Source organism: Heloderma suspectum, chromosome 10 (genome assembly GCF_057233095.1).
Source record: "Heloderma suspectum isolate Gila_16-S chromosome 10, 16-S_ref, whole genome shotgun sequence".
Lineage (NCBI taxonomy): Eukaryota > Metazoa > Chordata > Lepidosauria > Squamata > Helodermatidae > Heloderma > Heloderma suspectum.
Window position 1 is genome coordinate 27850156 of NC_139467.1, and position 17487 is coordinate 27867642.

The 17487-nt window shown below is 42.5% G+C and overlaps 1 protein-coding gene across 12 annotated transcripts in view; it reads left to right on the forward strand.

Moving 5' to 3' along the window:
• The window catches only part of LOC146337997 (lethal(3)malignant brain tumor-like protein 4), an 85705-nt gene extending 68993 nt beyond the window's left edge, over positions 1–16712 (forward strand). For 6 of the 12 annotated variants that reach the window (XM_084815622.1, XM_084815611.1, XM_084815619.1 and 3 more), the window contains 2 exons: positions 2979–3041; positions 10962–16712. In XM_084815622.1, coding sequence (XP_084671748.1) covers positions 2979–3041; positions 10962–11090 — 192 coding nt within the window. In that variant the 3' untranslated portion in view covers positions 11091–16712. The remainder of the gene's footprint in view (positions 1–2978; positions 3042–10961) is intronic. The other 6 variants (XM_084815618.1, XM_084815614.1, XM_084815620.1 and 3 more) reach the window with 2 other exon arrangements.
• The last annotated feature ends 775 nt before the right edge of the window (positions 16713–17487 follow it).

Consider the following 17487-nt stretch of genomic DNA (forward strand, 5'->3'; position numbering starts at 1 on the left):
GCGGTATATAAATATTGTAAATAAATAAATGAAAATTTAATTATAAATAAATACATTGTTTATGAGCTTAGAATTGGAATCATGAAAGGTTCAAAAGTACTTAGAGATAGGAGTCCATTGTAATGATAGCAATAACAAAGGCCTATACCATTATCCAAATAATGAAGGTGTTCAGGCAGTCATGGAGGTAATTGATTACTCCCTGCACCCCCAGTCATGATGCATGCACGACTGCGATTTGCATAATTACCCGCGATGCAGTGCAGGTTGCCATGTTGTCCGAACTCGGTGGGGGTGGCTTCTTACAGCTCCACAACCCCTACTACAAGCCATGGGTTGTGGCGTGGGTAAGTGCGGCACGTGTGGGTGCGGGGGGAGAAGCCATGATGGCTTCTTTTACCCCCATGATTGTCTGAATCCTGTCAGTGCCTCAGAAGAAATCAAGGAGGTTATTTTTAATTTTGACAAGTTGCTGCAGGAATGAACGTGTTACTCCTTCATTGCTGGATGCAGCTAAAACAATATTTAGCCACTCAAGACCTTAAGTAAAACCTTGCTCTAGATAATCTTTTCCCTCTAGTGAGAACTGTCATCTGAGTGTTGATTATTTATTTCGCAAAAGTTTCTTACCAAGTTTACCAAAATTTATTTGATGGGAGGCTGTGTTTGTATCATGGGTGACAGTTTTAACTCCTCTCTAGTTAATCCTACGGAATATATTTATATGAGGGTGGGAAGCCTGTCCAAAGTTTAGCAAGGCCGGTTCCTGTTTGCAAAAATTCAAAAAAACAAAACCCAAACCCTATCAAATCTGACATGGATTTGTACAGTTAAACAACCCACATTGTGGATTGCACATGAGCATAATTTAAAGCATTTGCTGGATGGACAGGGATTTTTTTCATGACAGTAGCTGCATCTGCGTGGAATGGGATGTTTTAAATAATGGCTAGATTTATGGTTTTCATCTTCCAGCTCTTCAGCTCATTGTTCAGCTGTCTCAGCTGACCATTAATGGATCTTGATGGAGCCTATGATTGGCTGTTTTGGAAATTACCCTTAGCATTATCCAACTGAATCTAAACTTCTCTAAACTTTCCCTTACTAGCTAGGAGCAACATTTAATCTCTGTCCCTTCTACTGTCTACTTGGGAGCATTCTTTATCCCCATGGGCATGTTACCATTCATACAAGGTGGCCTGGGATCACTTTTGAAACAGTCCTTGGGGAGGGACTATAATTCACTGGCAAAGCATATGCTTTGCATGCAGAAGATCCAAAATTCAGTCCCAGGCACCTCCAGTTTAAAGGATCAGGTAGCAGGTGATGGGAAAGACCCCTGAAGCCCTGAGGAGCAGCTGTCAGAGTAGACCAGGGTGGGCAACCTGGTGCCCTCCAGATGTTTTGGACTATAACTCCCATAATCCATTGCCATTGGCCATACTGGTTTAAACTAATGGGAGTTATAATCTGAAACATCTGGAGGGTACCAGGTTGCTTACCCCTGGAGTAGACTATGTTGTGCTAAATGGACTGACCTGGTACAAGTCAGCTTCCTGTGTTTAATAACCCCATATTACTGACATGAGTGGATCAGTATGAGCTGCAGGTCTTCACTACCTCTCAGGACAAGACTTGCTTCTGAGATGTTCTTATTCTTGTACTCCCAACATATTGGCATGTAAAACAAACCAAGAAGAATCGTGTGTAAGCAAAGATAAGAGATGAGTTTAAACTGGTTAAATTGATAATGGGCAGGATACATTTCTCATGTAAGCTTACAGGCAAGGAGTTAGATAACCAAGAGTTTTTGAAGGAGGAAATAATTTCTGACAGTGTCCTTTGCAACTATTTGTCTTTTCCTATTGGTGTTAGGAATGTCACGTCTGTAGCAGCTCAGTGGAACATGCTTTGTAAAACAGAGTTATACGCTCTAGGGAGCACCAAGTTACTTAAAAGTTGCCTGATCAAAGCATGTCTCATTTTCTTGGAACCTGAAAGTTAATTGTGGTAAAATGTATACACACTCATTCCATTTCCCCCTCTGTTTCCTATCAGATAGGCCCGTGCTATTTTGAAGATGGACTGATCTACACATGAAGCAAAATAAGGTGACAGAATAGACTCTACCACTTCAGACTACCAGTGGGGGTTACCATTTCTGAATGCTCCCTGTATAAAAGGCTCCCTGCAGGTAGAAAAGTAGCAAAGCAGAGAGTGGACTGATGTGCCTGTTTTCTACCTCCCTGCAGGTAGAAAAGTAGCAAAGCAGAGAGTGGACTTTCTCCCTGATGTGGTATATTTTTATATTATTTACACTGAGGGTTTTGTTTTTCATGAGGGAGCACTCAAAAATGGTACACCCCTTCCATCTTCAGTTGGAAGTGATAAAATCAACTCTGCCACCTCATTCTACTGCATGTGTAGGCCAGGCCAAGTAGTCCAAGTACTCAGGCTCAAATTCTTTCTCTTGTTTTTAAATTCCTCCTTGCTATATTCCTCTTTGTGCCACAGCCAGCCTGAATCATTTTACTTCTCCAAGCACCTACAGCCCAAGACAAGTGCTCCAGCATCCTGTCTGACCAAGCAAGGGACCCAGGAGTGCAGCTGTTGGACTGCATTCTGCTTTGCTGGTGCCCCAATGGAGCAATCAGAGTGGTTGTATAGTGGCCTTTCCAAGGCTTCTCTTTCCTTAGTGCTACCATTCTCGTCTCTCACCTGTCTTGTAGCAAAGCTGTACATATGAAGTTTACATCAAACTTCATATCAACTACAATGAGTTCAAAATGTATTATAGTGTTAAAAAGTACTGCCTACCACAAGGAAAGACATCTTAATGCTTAGAATATTTTGTTTAAACGCATAAAAATTGATGGCTAAATAGAAGGACAAGTTTGGTTTTTCAGACAGTGCTTTCATTGCTGAGTTACTGAACGGACCTTTAATTTTTCTGCCTGTTGTTTGCAATACTTGTTTAGGTGGCTGGCTTTGTTCAGCGTCTACCTGGTTGCAAGGATCAGGCTGCACTCTTCCGACAAGAGGTAAGTCGATCCTGTCTGTGTAACGCTAATGGCAGGCTACAGCTCCTTGCCTCCTTGCTGTCTATTCCTGAGAGATTCAAGGGGTGGCCTCTATAACTTGTGTAAAAAAAAAAGAAATCAAAACTATGCAGAAATGCAAACCACATTCAGTTCCAAGAAAAGTTGCATTCTGCAGATTGTATTATGCCAGTTAAACTGATTTTCATACTCTTGTTTTTCTGCACAATGCTGCTTTCATTGTCCCTTGGAGGGAGACAGATTATATAGAACCACTGGAAACCTTATTTAGCCACCCCATTGACTTCTGAAATGTTACCGTCCATTGCCTATAAACATCCAAGCCTATCTTTACAGTATAAGGGCTAGAAACTTGCTTCTCTCCTTTTAAAAATGAACATGGAGATTCTCAGGAAACTGTATTCAGCAGCCAATACCACATTCTTTGTTCTCTCCCTCTCCCCCTCTCTCTCTCTTTCTCTCTGTTGTGGCTTATGAGAAATCATGGAATATGCACAGCCTGAGGTGATCCCTGCCTAGCTATGGAATATTACAGTATTATGTTTCCCATGATACTTTGGGTGAGCCAGCATTTAATCTCTACTTTGTCTGGTTGGTTTGGCTTCCTAAATTCCCCTAACAGTTTTGATTGGAGATTCTGTCTGGAGTTGTATTTGAGAGATGGAATAGGTAAAAATGAATTATTTTATTGGACCAACTGAACAGTTTTCAAGCTGGGAGCTTTCAGAATCTTAAAACTATGATCTTCAGGAACAGGTAAAATAGTCAGATGGTGAAAAGTAAAATAATATGGCATTCCTTGTCCACTGAATGTTGGTCAAAAGATGGCCTGGTCAAGCTACGATGATGATTAATTTACCATCCATTTTGCTCTGCATTCTCCAGTAGGGAGGTTCACCTGCGCTCACACCCCCAGAGAAACCAGGAATTAATTACCTACTCTTATTAGGGGATTCCTTCCAATACGTATGGACTTCACCACAGCCTCCTGCTACTCACCTCTCTACTGGAAATCTTACATTCTTCCATAGTTCACCTCCCCTCTCATGTGTCTACCACCAATGCCCCAGATAGTCCTCCTGCTCTGTAAAACCACTTTTTAAATCCATAAATGTTCGTTCTCTCTCTCTCTCTCTCTCTCTCTCTCTCTCTCACACACACACACACACTCTCTCTCTCTCTCTCTCTCTCTCTCTCTCTCTCTCGGAAACACAGGTTACGCAGCCAAATAATGTATTACTTCTACGTAGATGTATTACTTCTACCACATCTGTTGCAATACTAGTCACTAACATAGATCCTTTCAAGCTGCTATTTCACTCTTAGACCGGTTTACTTACTGCTAAACATTTAAAAACAAAAATTACAAAATAATGGCCACTTAGACAGCAGTTTCTTTTTCAAACAAGCCACAATCCAAGATGGCTTCAACCCTTCCCTCTCCAGTGGAAGATCTTTCTGACGGACTGAGCCGTTGTTTCCTAGGAGGTGCTAGGTTTTCATGTTGTACGCACCTCTTCCCCCATTCCTTCTAAAATTTGAACATTACCTGAAATTACTATGGTGCACGTAGTCCATAAAACTCCTTTAACTCCGCAGCAACTATAACCATCTGTGGAAGCAGAAGAAAACTATTCAGAATGTTTACAAAGCAAACACGAAAAAAAAATTCCACTGGTAAATTTTTCCATGCCTTAAGTGCCATTGGGGGTCATGTGTGACCACTTGTTATACTATCTTTTTTCTGTTGATACTGTAAATTCAGTGCTCTTTCCTTAGCAACCTGCATTAGGGCTTGATAGAAAAAACACTTATCATACATTTGTTATTATCTTCACTAAGTCCATGGGAATGGGCCAGGCTATATTTAAATAATGGGGTTATTTTTAAGCAGTCTAAAAATATTGTAGCAATTATACTGTGCAATGGGCAGAAGTGGAGGAATGCTCCTGGATTTCTCAGTTTTTAGTTCTACAAAGCAAGGATTGACTTCCCATAGGCTGTTACTGAAGTATTGGAAAATCTTTTCAAATGTCTAGCCTTAGTTAGAAAAAAATCAGAATGACTTAGGAATTGCCTGTCTTATAGCCCCAACTCTTAACACTTGGTGAAATAGCACAAAATACAACTTTAAGCTGGTATTGCAGAAAGATTCAACACAATACTGTTGAATCTGTAGGGTTCCAGTATCAATCTTTCAGAGCCCAGTAGAGGTCAGACCCCTAAACTGTCAGGTTTCACTATCTGTGGGGGGTGCTGCTTATCAGTCCAGGGGTCAGAGACCATACTACTTGTCAAGGTGGACATAGATCAAGTTCCAGAGGCAGGAGTCGAAGGTCGAAGGGGCAAGATAATTTAATTCAAGATGGGGAATAAGTCAAGTTCCAGAGGCAGAAACCAGAGATCCAAAGGTAGTGTAATCCAAAGCAGGTAGGGCATTAAGCTCCAAAAAGAAGCAGGAGTTTAGCAAGGCAGTGTCTTTGCTAGTGAACAAGTTGCCCAGACTGAGGAGCAGATTTTTGAAACTAGGATTTTCTAGGGCCTAGTGAATTGCAAGTGAGCCTTGGCTCAGCTGACAGAGTACTCAGCCAGGTAACTGGGCTCATTAAAGGTAAGAGTTCAGTCTAGGTTTGTAGTTAACACAGAGTGCTGGTAGTGTAAGAGGGAAGGTGTGGGAGCCTGGCTGTTGGGAGCCCTGGCTTGAGCGCCCCCTCATACCAGATAGAGCATTACAGAAAGCATACAATATTTCTAGCAAACAAGGGCTGCTGTCCATCATTGTCCATGAATATTACAGAAATGTTGAGCAGACAGGCAACTTACAAGTGATCAGCTATAACAACTCATATACCTCTAGTGCAAAACTGAAAAATCCTTTGCAATGTGGAACTGAGCCCATAGGATAGAGCAGTATATAAATCTACCAAATAAAGGAACATTGAAAAGGGCAAAGAAAGTATTAACTGTGTGTGTGTGTGCGCGCGCGCACGCATGCATTTTAACTAGATCCTAAATATGTCTCTAGCCACAACCAATCCTGTGTTGGGGTTCCAGAAATTCAGGATATGGACTGCCATACATTCTGCACCTCACATGAAGTAGATATGTTTCCCATCAGGCTTTTAGCCAGGCTGAGCTGAAATTAAACCAATTTTAAGAAATACCCTCTTTGCTAGACTCTGGCTAGGAATAAGATGTAGGCGACAGAATTGCTGAAGTCTGTTATAATAGTCCATTAGCGGCAATTGAGCTGCCAAGACATACTGAACTTAGGTACATAATTCTACATAAGGTGGATCTTTGTGCTTTAATTTTCATTTTAAGTTTTATTTACTAAATGACCATTGTTGAAGAGAGAACAAACTGTGCAAGCTATGTTAAAAAGGAAGCCAAGTAGATTGGGTGAAGCTACTAATGAGCTATGGCCAGAGAATGATGCTCATACCTGCAGCCATATTCAGAAGAGGTCTCTCTAAAACAGAATGGCTTAGTAGTTAGCAGAACTGAGGGGAATTAAAGGCCAAAGGTTCTGCAGTATTTTTCTCAGACTGGTTAGTATTTGGTCAACAGCATATTTCTGAACAGCACTCTTCCACTTTGAAGTGTTTTGTTATGCCTTCTTCCCAGTTCTAGAAACCAAGGAACAGGAAGGTTTAGGGCGCAATCCTATGCATGTTTAGACAAAAAAAAGGCCTACAACTCCCAGCATGCCCCAGCCAGCCAGTCTAAACATGCATAGGATTGTGCCCTTAGAGACTTACCAAAGGTTAATCTGGACACAAAACTTGAGGCTTCTAGATTAGAGCCTTTGCTGCCCAGCTGTACTGTCTAATGGAATGAGCATCCTATTTAGCTAGTTACTAGCTTCCAACTTTTGCATGCACATAAGAACCTTTTCATCGATCTGAGTAAAGATTTAATCTTCTTTAAATACATTTGCATAAGCTACCATTTGGGGGTCATTAAGCTCTTGACCGTCAGCTGCTATAGATTCCCACTGTGTGTCTATATCAGACAATGATTATGGCAATATATATTTTTATTAATACTTTATGTAAGTTCTTATATAATGAATTTTCTTCACTAGTTTCATTTGACTCCCTCAGTATCCATATCCATGTTGTAAAGCATATTTAAGTCAGCAACTTAAAAATATATCCAGAGATGACCCAGCTCAACCAAACCCAATCACATGCCATCCGTTTTAAATTTGCAGTCTTTCAGTGCAACTGTTACAAATTTGTGTGTTAAAGGACAGACTGTGAAGAGGTTATTCTGCTGTATTTCTGTATTCATTGCCTTTTGTGTTTCTGTCCTGTCCTTTTTCCACCACTGCAGGCGCTAGCACATTGACAGCTTAACTTTCTTACACCATAGGAGCAGGCTGTCTGTCTCCTAGAAAATACAATTCTGACGTACGCTTTCGCATTTAAGAAGAGCGTTGCTACAAGTTGTGAAAACTGATGTCAGAGTTGTAGCTTCTGTGAGAGACAAACAGCTTGCTCCTGTGGTCTAAGCAAGATAGCTGCCACTGCGCTGGGGCTTACACTAGTGGAAGACCCTAGTCACTATTCTATGCTTACTCAGCAGCAGCTCAACAGCACAGTAGCAATATTACAAGCCAGTCAGTAGTTTCTTGTAAGCAGTAAGCCTTCACAGTATAAGATAAACATGTAAAATGTCCATAATTTAACAATGGCACATGAAAAACAAAGTTATGTGTGTGTGGGTGAAAAACAGCAGGAATTTGATATTCTGACTCTGAGTCCTACAGCCTGCTTGCTACATTTCTGTCCACTAAGTCCTTTTGAGTTTAGCCGCTGAAATAACAAACCTTAAGGGTACAATCCTATGCAAATTTAGACAGAGAAAAGGCCTACAACTCCCAGCATGCCCCAGCCAGCATGGCTGGCTGGGGCATGCTGTGAGTTGTAGGCCTTTTCTCTATCTACACATGCATAGGATTGTGCCCTAAGCCACTTTGAAAGTTATGTTTCAAATATGTAAACTTATACAGCAATGGTCACACTACCATTCTGGCCAGAAAAGGACCCAGCAATTCCTCTCTAGGAATTCCATAGGAACAAAACAGTCCATAAATCAGCAAGCTTCTCAATAGCTCCTGAACTACATTGGCAAAACTTTGCTTCCAAAGGATTTTACTCTAATGCCCTTACAATGGAATATTCCATAATATACATCTATGTTAATTTTATGTTAATTTTGTAATTTTAATTTTAAAATTAACATTACAAGAAGGGCAAATGCAAGGAAAGCAGCAGCTATTTCTACAGAGAGCCAGTTTGCGTGTAACAAGAAGCCATTGTGGGTGAATTTCCCTGCAGGGTTTCTCATCGTGCCGCCAGATGCCATTTTGAAAATTGAGGCCACAGTGCAGGTTCACCACAGCTTGTGGTTACATATGAACCTAGCAAGGGAGGCTTGTTAGGGTGGTTAACAAGCCACCCACAACCATAAAACAGGCCATAGGTTCTAGATGGCTTGTTAACCACCTGAACAACCCTCCGTCACTGGGTTCACATGCAAGTTACAACAAGTTGCAGCACGCCTCTGTCCTGGCTTGAATTTTAAAATGCAAAATGGCAAGCCCTGAAGGGAAATTCACCCACGGTGGCTTGCCATTATGTCTGTACCAGGTTAGAGACTTTACCAACTGTGCACCCTTCTACCGATCACAATGGGCCTGTTCACATGTAATGGCGGTAAAGCGTGTGTCAGTTAACTCACAATTTGCCAGGTCATTTGCACAGCGCACACTGCCACCATTTTGAATATGCAGCTTTTGACTGGCCTGGTCAGAGGTTATTTCGTGACATGGGAACCCAGATACTGGGTTAAATTGTGGGTTAGGCATCCCACAGTTAACCTAAGAACTAAATGTAGGTTAGCTGTGGGTTGTTTAACTCATAATTAACCCATATTGTCTGGGTTTGCATGTCACGCAACAACCAAAATGGTGGTGGCACACAACTCTGGCAAATCATGGGTTAATTAAACCATGGTTGTGGGTTGGGTTAATTAATGATTTGCTACCATTACATGCGAACCAGGTCAATGTGTCTCATAGATAACTTTCTTATCAACTAACCATAGGAAAGTGCCAATCAGTGTCACAAATGTAGAGCTGATACACTCACTTTGGCAGCACATATACTAATGGAACAAATTTTGGGTTCATCAATGGAGGAATGTATACTGCTGTGGGTTACTCTTCCCGCTTGCTCCAGTAGGCAGGGGCATGCAAATTAGAAGACTTTCTCCCTTCTACTGGGAGGCAATCCTCTCCCTCAGTTCCAGTCCTGCGGGCTTTGTGCTAATTGTGCTAGAGAGAAACTCTGCTCTATCTTAGTTTTTTAGATGCCCACAGAACATTTGTTCAGCTTCCCACCAATCCTCCTCAGTCCAAGCTTCGACTGTCAGAAAAGGCAAGCGTTTTACTGTTTGGGACTTCCCCTTGTTCAGTGGCCCTAGCTGACTCATTAGCACCCCCCCAAAAGAGTAATAATGGACACTCCCAGCTGTCACCTCACAGAACACAGCCAAGTCGTGTGCACAGTGAAGCATCTCTGATAGCCACTGAAGAGAGTTAAGGGACAAGCCCCTTTATAACTGCCTTAAAATTAGCACAGCAAGCCTTCAGACTGTTTCAGCATATGCTTTTCTTGTATTAAGAAGCATTGATTCTCGGCTGAATTGTAAAGTGCAAAGGCTCCTTAGACTTCAGTTCTGTTCTTACAGGACACAAACCGATGAATGTATGAAGCTGCCTTCTATTGGGTTGGACCATTGGTCTGTCTAGCCCAGCATTGTCTACTGTGACTAATGGCAGCTCTTCAGGATCTCTGGCAGAGATGCTTTTAGCTGATGATTCCAGGGATTGAACCTGGGACCTTCTGCACTGAAGGAACGTGATCTGCTACTGAGCTATGACTTCTGTCAAGGGCTCCTTGGCGGCCTCTTTCAATCTAATCCAGTAGCCAAGGCCAGACACAGACAAAGGGATTCTTTTCAAAGCTTTATTCCTTTTTTACAACTTAACAACTCTACTATTAGTGACTAGCTATGAGCAGCAGAGTACCTATGCCCTCAGTTGGAACAGTTGGTCCCCGTTTGAAGGAGAATCACTGGCAGACCCCTGAACTTATGGGCTAGGGAGAGTCCCTCCCCTTTTCTCTTGGATCCTCTGGGCGCAACCGTTGCTTGCGCGCCAACTGGGCACTACGCCTCCTTTCCGCGCCCTCCATTTGGCGCTGCTCCCTGTGTCGCGCGTCCAGCAAGCCCTCTTCCTGCGCTCTCTCACTCCCAGGACTGCTATCTATGTCAGGAATGCCAGTGGGAGGAATCTCAGCCAGCTGTTGACCCTGGGAAGGATGAGCGGGCTCCTCTCCCAGGAGCGGCTGCTCCACCTCAGAATCAGAACTACTCTGGGATTCTATGGGCTCAGCGTCCTCCCTGACAGCCTCCCCACCATTACAAATAGCTTTTTAAAATAGAAGTTTCCTTTGGGCCTTTGGAATCTGTAACCCTGTCCTCTGTTAGAGAAAGGGCCCACCAGCAAAAGACTGAGGCATACTGAAGGATGTTGTGTGGGAAAGGGCTGTACCACTGACAATGTAACTCACTGGACTATTAATGGTTAGTTTCAGTGTCCTTCCCTTACTGCAGCCATCTCCAACATGGTGCCTTCCAAATGTGTTGGATTACAACTCTCAGCACCCACCACCCAGCATGGCTGACTGGAGCATGCTGGGAGTTGCACTCCAACACGTCTAGAGGGCACCAGGTTGGGGAAGACTGCCTCCCTGTGTCAGTTTTGAGCGCCCAGAAACTGGGTTGTCCCAGCCATCCCGCTGACTCGATTTTTCTGTTTCTGTCTGCCAGCAGATCGATGGCGAAGCCTTCCTTCTCTTGAACCAGTCAGACATCGTTAAAATCCTCAGTATCAAGCTGGGGCCTGCACTGAAAATATACAATGCTATCCTCATGTTCAAGACCGCAGAAGAAGACTGAGAGAGCTTCTCCAGGACCAGGCTGGTCCAAGAAGTCAGAGCTGGGAAAGACCTCCGAAGAACAGCTCAGCAGCAGACAGCCCAGCACCTCTGTTACGAAATACTGAATAGGCTGGACCTTGAAAAGGCAGTGTCCTAATTGCATTTCAGTCTGAACCTGCTGAAAGGATCCTGAAGAAGTACAATCCCTTATGCCACTTGGGATGGATGTGGTGGCTTCCCTTCTAGGAAGAGATGATGATGATTATTTTCTAATTGAATTTGGGTATGGTTGTATTGATCTTTTGTGAAGATCTTGATGACGCCTCCAGTTATAAGAGGAATCCCAGGTATTGCTATTGGTGGGAAGCCAAACTCAAGCAAACTGACTTACCTGTTGATAGTGCCTAAAAGAGAATCCAAGCTATCACTGGCATGCTTGATGGCTTCTATGTGTGCAAAATTTCGGAGGTGGGGTTTAAGAAAACAAGGGAAGAAAGAGATTCTTCAAAGCAGCACAGTTGAATTCCTCATCAAACATCTTTGTTCCAAGGCTAGTTTTAAAACTTGTTTTCTTCTCTTTCAGCTACCCAAATATTGGCAATTGATGTTTTTATCTAGCAGCATTTGATGGGCTGAGGGCAGTGGCAAGAATGAAGTCCATCTCCATATATGTTGATTTTCAGGTTATTATACCTGCATTTCAAGCTGTGTAACTGCAGAGTTTGAGAGATTAAATTAAAATAGATTTAATAAAGGCTACTGGAGATGGCTTAAATGACTGGCTTACCTTCCAATAGAAGGTAAGCCAGTCATTTGGGTGGAGTAATGGAACTATGAGCCTGTGTTTAAAAAAAGAAAAGAAAAGATGCTTCCATATTCCTGCACTCCAGTGGAAGGTGGAATTAGGGATATGGGGAGCACATCCAGCTCTGTCATTATATTTTTTTCTGGCAAAAATACTTGGAAAGAATCTAGTGGTTCCACTGAGATATTTTGTCTTGAACGCACTGCTGGTTTATACACAGTTATCTAGCCTGGATCGCTAGAAAAGAGCTAAGTGTACAAGCCAGTAAGCACTGCTGTCCTGCATCCACCACTTATCACATGGGAACTTCCAAAGCCTTATTACAGTGAAGTAAATGTAGTAGTATGTGATACCTTGAGTGTGCAACCCTTACATTTGTACTGTGGAGTGCACCCGAGGAGAGCTTCTCAGTCTTTGGAATGAAATCTGCCTACTTTGCTATGCAGGAGATTGTTCTGTGGGAGCTTTTGCTGAACATAGATGGCAGTTTGGCTGGATGGAAAAATAAGGGGGGAAATGTAAGGTGCCAAAAGAATAGGAAAACAGAGCAATCTGACAGAGATTTTCAGTACAGAAGAAAGATTCTGAAAATAACATTGGTTTGTCCATGAAGATGTTGCCCTTATGCCTCCAGCCAGTAATGTCCAAGAGGTCTGTATCTCTCTTGCTGTCTTGTATGTAGTACCTCGGACTGTACTACAATCTTAGAATGTAGACAGACATTCCTATACCTCCCTCACCCCATCCCAAGAAAAAATACAGTATAACTTAAGAGGCAGACACACTCCCACGTTCTTTCTTTCAGAGGTGGAGGAGCTGACAACTCTGACTCATAATGCCACTTTCTCTTGCATGCACATCAAAGTGACCATTAGTACACTCTCCTGGTAGGTGGCAGACAATGTACAGTATCGCATCCAGACCAAATAAAACCAAATCTATTTATTTAATGTAAAGCCATTGGTAGAGTTGATAAGTGTTTAAATTCAAGTGAGTGAAAGGTGCTTGTGGATGGCATAACAAAGATGCTGTTCTGTTGTTCATGTCCTTCATTACTGAGAAGAAGAATGTGAGCTGAGAAATGACACACCTTTTTTCTGCTGGTCGGTGGTGGTGTGTCCTTGTTAAAGAACTATCTGTTAACTTAGCTTTTAAGCAAATATGAGACATTACTGTGAAGAATGGTATTGGGCTTCCAGTCATATTCCCCTTCACATCCATCTCCCTACTTTTGATCACCCAACCTTTTAAGAGTCGCTGTAATTTTCCTAAAATCAAGGTGACATAAAACTTGTAAATAATCACAATTCAGGCTGCTGAGTCTGCACAGTATTGAATAAATCTGCAGAGGCAATATGTTTCATAGCTTTCTATTTTTGTATAAGAAGCGAAAGAGTTTAAGCCTTCTGCATAGAAGAGCCATCACTGAAGGTGGGTGATAGAGACTCAATTAATACCTGAGAGTCAACAGAAGATGGGATGTCACATAGACTAAAGCAGTAAAATAGAATTTCCCTATGGCTTTATGGTGCTTGGTAAGAGAAGCATTTTAAAAATACATTTCTAATGTGATAAGAGAACAATTGCCAAAGGGCATATTCATCTTAGTTTTTCTGCATATACAACTGGAAGATGAGAAGAAACAGCGGGCATCTTTTGTAAGGCAAAATGTTTAACAATAAAAGTCACATATATGCAAAGTACAAGTGAAAGTAGCACATTCATGAACTAAAATAAGTGACTGTTTCTATTCATTGCAAAGCAGAATGGTATGAGCAGAAGATGTGGAAGCAGGCTTCTTGGGTTTCTCTCTAGGTTCTTGAACTGACTCGGAACAGCTTCACACATTACAGTTTAGAAACCGAAATGTGCAACGATACATATGAACATTCATGCAGATGTTTAGAAATTGTAATGTGTGGAGCTGCCCTGAGAGTCAGTTCAAGAACCTAGAGGAACACAGGAATACTCCCACGGGTTGCTCATGCATTTAAAAATGTAGCATGAAAGTATCTCTTACTAAGAAAAAAGTAAATACTGCCAAGGTGCTCCCAGCGTGATCTGACTGAGCACTCCTATGTTGTAATTAGAGATGAGGGAGAAATTTGTTTGGTTCACATTTTAATATGAACTCACCTTATTTGCACTTGCCGAATTAATACACAAACAGGAATGCAGTTATCCTTCAGTATTCACATTTCTCCAAATTTTGCAATGTATTTCTTCAATCAAAAAATGTGTACATTTGTGAAAATTGTGTACAAAAAGGCATATATTAGGGAAGATTGCTTGGAAAAAATTGCATACATTAGGGGGAGAATGCATATGAATTTTCATGCACAAGTTTTAAGAAAAACATTTGGAAACTGATGCAGAAATGAAAAAATGCGAACATTAAAGATAAACAGATTTGTCCATTCCTAGTTGTAATGCAGAAGGAAGGCAGCTCTTGATATCCTTGCATTTCAACTACATCCATGTCTGACTGCTGCCCAGTCAGACATTGAAATAGCCCTTTAGTGAGATCCTTCCCACATGCTAATAATTATATTTCAACATCTTGACATAAATATGAGGGAGCGTTGTTGCTTTTTAAAAGTAATCGGTCAGTGCTTATAGGGCTGTAGGGCTCAGGAGTCAAGTGCCAAATGTATCCACCAAAAGGGGACCTCAGGTTCAGGGGCACATCCTGTCTTCCTTGTGCGGACATGCTATGAAGTCACATCAGTGCAGCCTCATGGCCAGAAAAACCAAATCCAGGTTGTAGTCCAAGTGTTCTTTCTAGCCGGTACATCCCCAAACGAGTATACGCTAGTTTTGTATACCAATAAGATTGAAGGCAAAAGGAGAAGGGGATGGCAGAGGATGAGATGGCTAGATAGCATCACCGATGCAATGAATATGAACTTGAGCATACTCTGGGAGAGAGTGGAGGACAGGAAGGCCTGGCGTGCTATAGTCCATGGGGTCACGAAGAGTCGGACACGACTTAACGACTGAACAGCAACAATACAAAACTACTATATAGAACAGCCTTCCCCTGACTTGGTGCTCTCTGGATGTGTTGGACTACAACTCCCATCATTCCCAGGAGCTGTGGCTCTGTAGTAGATCATATGTTCTGCATGCAGAAAGTCCTGAGTTCAATCCCAGACATCTCCAGGTAGGGCTAGAAAAATCCCTGCCTGAAACCTTGGAGAGCCGCTGCTAGTCAGTGTCAACAATACTGGGCAAGATGGACCAATGGTCTCACTCAGCATAAGGCAGCTTTCCATGTTCCAGACAGCATGGCCACTGGCCACACTGGGTAGGGAGGATGGAAGCGGGAAGGCTTCAGGTTGGGGAAGACTGCTATACAGAAAACGAAGATGACAGAATGTAAAGGCATAAATACATTTAAAGAGTGACGAATGAAGCAGACAGAATCTAGGTGTAAAATTTATCCAGACAGGAGGAGCACTGTGTCACTGTTGGAGCCTCTCATGCAGGTGGAATAGGAGAGAACCTGGACCCTGCCACAAAGAGCAAATTGCAAAGCAGGATGGGGAGCAGCAGAAGATAAGGAAAGCCAAGCAAGAGGACCAAAAGGGTATTTCTATAATGCATTCTACTCTGCTGTTGACCATAGTTTTGCAAAGTTAGTCTTTCAATCTATTATTTACATCTTACACCTTCCGTATCTGTATAGAATTGAATTAACCCAAATCTTTGCTATAGCTCTTTTGGGGCATTCCTGCCAGCTCGTTTTTACTTTAGTGTAAGTAACTTATCCCAAGAGTCAAAACACTGAGAAAAACCTGCCCCATTATCTTTTAGGTAGCTCAATGGCCATACAGAGCAGAAAGAAACAGGTGACTTTGTCCACAGATCAGTCAGGGTACCCCCCCTTTTTTTTGCAACCATATCAATCGATATTTGGTTCCTGTCATTTTACTGGTATTAATCTTATGCAATTTCTGAAATGACTTATTTAAATGTCTATAAGGAAATGCTCTGGAAGGGCATGGTTTAGACTGCATGTCTGAGACCTTTGCTTTTAAAGCTCATTTGAGGTAGGAAGGAGGAGGTACCAAAAATATCCCTTTTTAAAAGCATTGATTCAAAGATGTTGATGTCAGTCAGACCGAATATTTGTCTTAAAGAACATCCATTTTTATTACTCTCTCTGCATTAGCCATGGCATCTGTCACTCCATAAGCCACATGGTTTAAGGACTGTTCTTCATGAGCCAGCAAAGCAAGGAGAGGATGTTTCATTTCTGAATATTCCTGCGATTTATGCACTGTGTTCTGCTTTCCTAGCTTTCTTTTAAAACGCCATGTTTGGATTCTTCCTCTCCCTACCCCACCCCCTTTTCCTCTCAGCGGGGAATCTTGGTTAAAATTTTCCATGCCATCACAAACTATTGTCCTCGTAATCTGACAGTAGTAGATTTCAGCTCTGGGTAATGAATCATATTAGGAGCTGCGCAGAAGCGCTCAGTGACAGCGATAGCCAAATCGTTACAAGCAAAGGGGAAAAAATCAGCCCAGGGGATAAGTGAGTTTGGCTGCGAGACTTCCTGCATGCTGCTTCCATGCCCTGGTAAGGGATTTAGAGCAGAGAAAGCTTTAAAGTTTTTGACATTCCATCATGTGATGATCGAGTTTATTTTTGAAATGACCTATTACTTGAATTAGGGATGCGTGCAAAGCAGAGACGCTCTTGGCAGAACTTTGATTTTTAATGTTTGAAATTATTTTGCTATTTTCCTACCATTTTTTTTAAAGCCTTGAAAAGTTTGCTATTTTGGAACCTGTGCTTTGCTTGGAAGATATGAATAAAATATGTTATTTCAAAATGCCTGTTTTGACTGGGCTTGCTCCGTGAGCTTCTCTGGACTTTCTCTTTCCAGGCCTCATTTTGAACATGGTCATTGCTGTTTTGCCCCAGTATTATCCACCCTCCATGCTATTTCCAAGTTTTTGATGGTGCTTGGGCAGGACACCCTCAGTGGGCCCCCTCCCTCTATGAGTCTGTCTTCTCACTGCTATTGCTTCTTATCCTCTTTCTCAGCATTGCTACCACTTGCTTGACAGGCAAAGAGCCAGTGAGCACATAGGCAGCAGCATCTACTGTTTCTCCTTCTCACCACCACTGTTTGAGCCAGAACAAAAGGCAGGTGAACATGCAGGTTGCAATGGTGAGAGGATGGGCAACTCCAGGGGGTTCTTGTCAGTGGGGCCCTGCAGAGGTGTGGGCCTTGGCAGATGTCCAGCCATGCCTACCCTTAACGCTGGCCCTGTCTACCTTTCTTGTACTCCTTGGTAGGTGCGGTAGAGCTGACGTCAATATCTTCAGGTTGCTGCTGAAACCCAGCACTCCAAAGAACTCGCCACAAAACACTCTCAATGGCGGCTGCTCCCCTCAACCACTCACTTGTCCATGACCTGCTCAACCAGATGAGCAGCAGTAGCAGTGAGCTGGAGCAGCCCCTGTTCACTTACTGTCTTCTAGGCAGGCAGCTGTATTTGGCCTGCCTAGAAGACTAGAAGACTTGGATGTATTTGTATCCAAGGATTTGGCCTGCTTGGATAGGCAAGGGGATGGCTCGATGGGCCTCTTGTTGAGC